Source organism: Vicia villosa, linkage group LG7 (assembly GCF_029867415.1).
Source record: "Vicia villosa cultivar HV-30 ecotype Madison, WI linkage group LG7, Vvil1.0, whole genome shotgun sequence".
Taxonomy (NCBI): Eukaryota; Viridiplantae; Streptophyta; class Magnoliopsida; order Fabales; family Fabaceae; genus Vicia; species Vicia villosa.
In genome coordinates this window covers 112380949-112387369 of record NC_081186.1, presented here as the reverse complement: position 1 = coordinate 112387369, position 6421 = coordinate 112380949, and the positions used below count along the sequence as shown (strand labels likewise).

At 32.6% G+C, this 6421-nt stretch overlaps 1 protein-coding gene across 1 annotated transcript; it reads left to right on the top strand.

Moving 5' to 3' along the window:
- The first annotated feature begins 1822 nt into the window (after positions 1–1822).
- LOC131619995 (glucan endo-1,3-beta-D-glucosidase ARB_01444-like) lies at positions 1823–3800 on the top strand. The gene is made up of 2 exons (XM_058891023.1): positions 1823–1875; positions 3188–3800. Exons 1-2 carry the CDS (start codon positions 1823–1825, stop codon positions 3798–3800), a joined length of 666 nt encoding a protein of 221 aa, XP_058747006.1.
- Positions 3801–6421: the final 2621 nt, after the last annotated feature.

The following is a 6421-nucleotide window of genomic DNA, read 5'->3' as shown; positions in this document are numbered from 1 at the left end:
TTATTTCTTTGATTCAATCAAGGGACCTGATTCAAAGGTAACCACCAAATTTGATAATTCCAAATCATCAAATATTAAATCCATGTAACTAAAACAAATTCAGACATAAACCCTGATTCCCAATTTGAAATCGAGTTTAACGTTTTCATTTATACTTTATTTGAGATCAATTAATCTTAATCATTAATTTCAAACAAATATCACAAACATTTTTGAATTTACCTTAGAAACCGCGTGCTCTATACAAACAGTCAAATTTTTTATCGTGATATGTTTGGTGAGCGATTAAATGGGACAGCCTCAAAGGAACAGGGATGAAGACGATGAATGTTGTGTTGATGTTCGTCTGTAATGTTAGCAAAGAATATGAAGATGAAGATGAATATGAATATGAAAATGAATGTCATGTTGATGTCAAAAAAATGGAGGACGAACACTTTTGTTCAAAAATGGGGACAAAAACAAAATTAGGGTTCCAGGTTAGATAGTGAAGATGAATATGTAGTGAGGAAGATTAAATTAAAGTTGTTCTACTTAATTGTATTTTAATTGATTTTCATTTTAAACATAACAATTTAAAAAGAATATTAATATGTTAGGGACTTAATTGCAATATTCATAACTAAAAAGTTACCACAGTAAGTGACATAAATGATACAGTCCTATGTGGGATTTTAGTGCTGAGGGCATAATTCTGATTGGTTAGAATGTAACTTCTTCAGAGAAGTCATTTTAATGACTTAACCATAGAATTTCACATTTGTGAAGGTCAGGTAACCAGTTTTTAAACATTTTACCCTAACATTTGTACCTCGCGCTCTCGTTGACTTTAGCATCAGAGTGCCTTGCAGGTACACCCCCTCCTCTTTGGATTTCAGCACTGCTGACAAAGATTAGCCCACTTCAGATTATGATCGACGAGTAAAGAAATAACAGATTTTACCAATTAACACCGTAATGATATTGATAATACTAGTGTTTATGATGTACTCAAGTGTGATGATATGCATGAGATTCTATTTAACAACGGTGGTTATAATTAACTAATAAAGATATTGTTATATATATTAAGCAAGGGGACCATGATTTCATACTAATATGACCATCGAGCCTTTGAAGATTGATTTTTTCTTGGTGAGCGCATTGATTTATTTGGTCTCCTGAGCTGCTATGTAATTGATCCATTTGTAAAGTTTAAAACATACACGAACTTGTTTAGATATAATGTGTTCTTAGATACACAAACTTCTGAACTAATTCTATGTTTATGTATTTGTTGCTTAGGGTCAAGTCACAATTAGAAGCTTAGTCGACAATCTGTTTTTCCATATTTTTCCATGCTAAAGTTAATCTTCTATGTATTTACCGAGTGTGGAACCATTTCTCCATTAAGTACTATAACTATTTTTGGAACAGGAGGAATTGTTGAACAAAGAGTGTACATTTGTTTATAGTTGACTCATGTAAGTTTAGATAGCAACTTACTTCCTCATATTTTTCTAACAATGAAATAGCTCAGTCTTTTTAAAAAATATATAAGTATCTTCCATACGAAAGTCCTGTTAGAAAATCAATTAAGTGATAACAAGGCTCCATCCCGGAGCTTTCTAGAGTTTCTTTTCTTTCATTATCTTCCTCAATCTTAAGACTTCCAACTCTGCTTTTCAAACATCAGATGACAAATTATATGGAAAATATCTATGGAATGATTCATGATAACTTGAAGAAAGAAATTTCTCCCTTGCTTGGATTGTGCATTATTTGAATGATTTCTACGTTCCTTTTCAAATTCAATGATTTAACATGTAACTGTAGGAATATAATGAGATATTCACCAAGAACATCTAGAGCGAGTTTGGTTAAAGAATCATTGCGGTGAGCTCTAGAAAATTCTTGCACTTAATTTCTGCTAAGAATTTGCTATAGATTAGCTACCACATGACATGCCACGTCAGTTTCTGTTAACGGACGTTGACATGAGGAACCAAAAATGTGGACGGAAAATATTATGACGATCATTATTTGAAAAAAAACTTTGAATGACTAAAAACAAAGTTTGAGTTATTTAAAGGAATCAAAAATATATTTTACCCAAAAAATAATAACACAAGGTAAAGGTAGTGTCACACAAAACTGGCACTAATAATAAAAAGGACAAAATTTATGTACAATTCTTTTGGTGTGGTTCTTACTATTTTCTAATGAAAATATGACAAGTGTATAATTTCCTCTTAGATGTATGCAAATTTCTCCTATTTTCACTCACTAAATGATATTTAAGTATATTTGTCATATTTTTATTGGAAAATAGTAAAAACCACACCTAAAAAATTATACCTAAGTTTTGTCCAAATAAAAAAATTAAATTTTACTTACACAGAAAAAAGGAGGCAAATAAAAACGGTAAGAGGAAAGTAAAAACTTTTCACACAAATACCAGCGTTGGCATGGGCCGGCATGGGCCGTCGCCAACATAAAAACATAAGGGTTAAATATGTTTTTGGTCCCTATAAATAACCCAAAATCTAGTTTTAGTCCCTATAATATTTTCGTTTAAAGAATGATCCTCATAAAATTTTCCGTCTTCAATTTTGGTCCCTGCCGTCAACTTTCATTAATGGAAGCTGACGTGGCACGCCACGTGGAAGACAACTTGGCACAAAGTTGAAAACGCTTGAAATTGCGGGGATTTTAAACCTCCTTTAAAGAAACCCAGAAATTTTTAGGAAAATATTGGTTCTGAACTTTTGTCAAACACCTTGTGAGTAAATTTTACAACAGAGATTATATTACAAGAACTAAACTTTCCTCATCCAAATGATCCACACAAACAATGTTATGGTAAACATAGCAATAACACATTAAGTTCACTACAAACATATCGTCATCCAATTGATTCACACAAAAAATCTTATTCTATCTATATCAAAAACACATACCAGTTTTGCAATTGAAAGTGAAAACAAGAAATGAAAATTCTAAAAAAAATCAGAAACAGAGAGTTTCTCACCTAAGCTGTCTCCTCATCTTGAAATTCTCTGATGTAAACCCAATCGAAACCTGAGATCACTTCCGAAGTGTTTTCCGGTCTAATTCGGATACTTTATCTATGGAATTGCAGTGCTTGCTAAGATTGATTCAGTTTGGGGAAAGAAGTATAAGTCTCAAGCCTATTCACTACTGGAAGATTTTACGAACTTGAGTATAAGTCTCAAGTCTATAAGTTGCATTCGTGGGCCGGAGGTTTAACCGAGTTTGCAGATGGAAGAAATCAAGAGAGTACCAGTGAAGTTGTGAATGCATACTATTCTGCAGCATTGGTCGGTATGGCATACGATGATGCAGAACTCGTAGCGAATGCAACGGCAGTAACATCATTGGAAATTCTTGCTGCTAAAATGTGGTGGCATGTAAAAGAAGGTGAAAATCTTTATGAGGAAGATTTCACAAAAGAGAATAGGATGATGGGAGTTCTTTGGTCTAACAAGAGAGATAGTGGATTATGGTTTGCTCCTCCTGCTTGGAGAGATTGTAGGCTTGGGATTCAAGTCTTGCCATTGTTACCTATTTCTGAAGCCGTGTTTTCAAATGATGATTATGTGGAGCTTGTGGAGTGGACATTACCTGCTTTGAATAGGGAAGGTGTTGAAGAAGGATGGAAAGGTTTTGTGAATGCATTGCAAGGAATTTATGATAATGAAAGTGGATTGAAGAATATAAGAAGTTTGAATGGATTTGATGATGGAAATTCATTGACTAATCTCTTATGGTGGATCCATAGCAGAAGTGAGAAAGAATAGGTTTTACTCATTCTTAATGGTTTCAAATAAAGCTATTTCTGTCCATACAAGAAATAGAGAATGATGTAAAATACAATACTGCATGATTATATTTCTTGCAACTTTATCATAGTTTTCTTCTTATACAATGAAATTATTATTTTTATACATATTGGTTGTAATAATCAAACCAAGACCAGCCATGTTTTTCACTCTCTACTATGAATCCACCATAATAGATTAGTCATTGAGTTTCCATCATCAAAACTCTTCAAACTTCTTATATTCTTCAATGCATCTTCCTTATCATAAATTCCTTGTAAAGCATACACAAGACTGATTTAGTGTTCTACAAAATCATCTAAACCTCAACCTAAAAACCTATTGTGCATAAAGGTAGCACAACACAAAGAATATTGAAAATAATATGCAGTCTCTCCATAAAAATTAATATATTTTCATTTAGTGTACTATTTTTCTGCATGTAATAATTTGTGAATACATTGTATCATCATGAATTATTAATTTCTTTTTCAAGAACACGAACCATTCTTTCATACCATATCACTCCAACATTAACTAAAAAATAAGAACAAATAGACTTTGGCAGTAGAAATAGAAATTGATATTGAAAATGAAAATAAATTGTTCAAAAGTTTTTGACGTAATTGTTCAAAAGCTGCATGACATTGCTGTTAAGAGTTGAAAACATCATTCAGGCATAACATCGAACATCTTGCATGCATAAAAACGACACTGCATTTGAAATATGCAATAACATTGTGAAACTAATCAATGGCCAAAATAAGTTATGGTATTTACTTGTTCATGTCAATGTTGTTTCTTATATCTTCATTGGCTTATGGGCTCATACACTAAGGTTTTAAATCAACGATACACTTTTGTTTTTAGTGATGGGAGTTGTTGATATTTTATTTTTGTTTTGTGATGAAGATTTTAAGTATGACACATCATATGATTCAATGTTGTGGTTAATGAAAAAACTATGATTCCCTCTTGTTTGAAGATGATAAACAGTTGATTCACTGATTCCCTCATGTTTGAAGATGATGAACAGTTGATTCAATGATTCCCTCTTGTCAGAACCAATATATTTTATCATTTTTCTGGGTTTGTTTAAAGGAGGTTTAAAACCCCCGCAATTTCAAGCGTTTTCAAATTTGTGCCAAGTTGTCTTCCACGTGGCGTTTCACATCAGCTTCCGTTAATGAAAGTTGACGGCAGGAACCAAAATTGGAGACGGAAAATTTTATGAGGATCATTATTTGAACGAAAATATTATAGGGACTAAAACTACATTTTGGGTTATTTATAGGGACCAAAAACATATTTAACTCAAAACATAAAATATAAATAATTACACTAGAACTCACTATTATGACTAAAACCGACGCAAAAAATAAAAAAATTAAATAATTACTGTCATACCCCAAATTTTGACCCCCCTAAGATGACATATCCTCAGGCTTACTCAGGTCACCAATCTAGGGTTTTGAGTCCATCAGGGACTAAAAATCAGGGATTACCTTTGGGAAACCCTAAGAAGCTTCATAACCTTTATCAAAGACTTCAATCATCTTCAAATGACCCATATACCAAGATCCACTGGACATTACACTCCAATTCAAGATCCACAGTCATCAATTTCATCTGGTCGACAATTAGGGTTTTTTGACCTAATTCATCTGGATAGTTGACTTTTAATCAGGGCATGGATCCAAAACTCAAGACATGGTTCAAGGACTTCTACTACCTCAATATAATCCATTCACATCACTCATTTGAGGAGAAGATCTTGATTCCACACAAAAGTCCAAAATCTCACTTTATTTGGAAAAAGTCAACTATATGGGATCACCTTTGACTTTTAAGATTTTTGGTCAAACCATGACTTTCAAAGATCAATATCATCAATATATGAATATTAAAGTCATTTGACCAAAGAAATTCAAGAAGAGTCATCAAGGAGCAAAAAGTCGGGAATTAGGGTTTTTGAGGGCATTGTGGGAACTCAAAATTTTACCTACACAACTCAAAAAACTTCCAACATGAAAGTTGTAGATATTGCAAAATAAAACAACATCTTACAATGCAACTTTTTTCAAGAAATCAATCATTTAAGAGATTTGGAATTTTCAAGCTTTAGGTTATAAAAACTTAGAAATTTTTCTAAGTGTTTTTAACCTAGTTTTTCATCCAACTTTGGGCTCATTTTTCACAATTTTCCCAAATGATTCTGAAGAAACCCCAAAATAATGATTTGAATTAGATGTTTAGGGCTTTCCAAATTGTTCTCAACCTTCTCCAAATTCATTTTGAGCTAGGAGTTATGCTTGTTCAAAGTTGGCCTCATGGAGTGAAATTATAGGTCATGTACAATTTGAAACTTTGCAATTTTGTGCATTTTGCTTCACTAAGTGATGCTAAACGACCTCTAATGCATCTTCAAGCATGCCATATATCAATTTCCATCATTGCATAAGGATTGGAGAATATTCCCAAAAACAAAGACATGTGATTATGTAATGATTACATTTGAGAATTTATGGCAAATTGATGAATCACCAAAGGAATCTCTTCCCAACCAATTGGAGCTCACTTCTGCATCAGAATTATCCCCT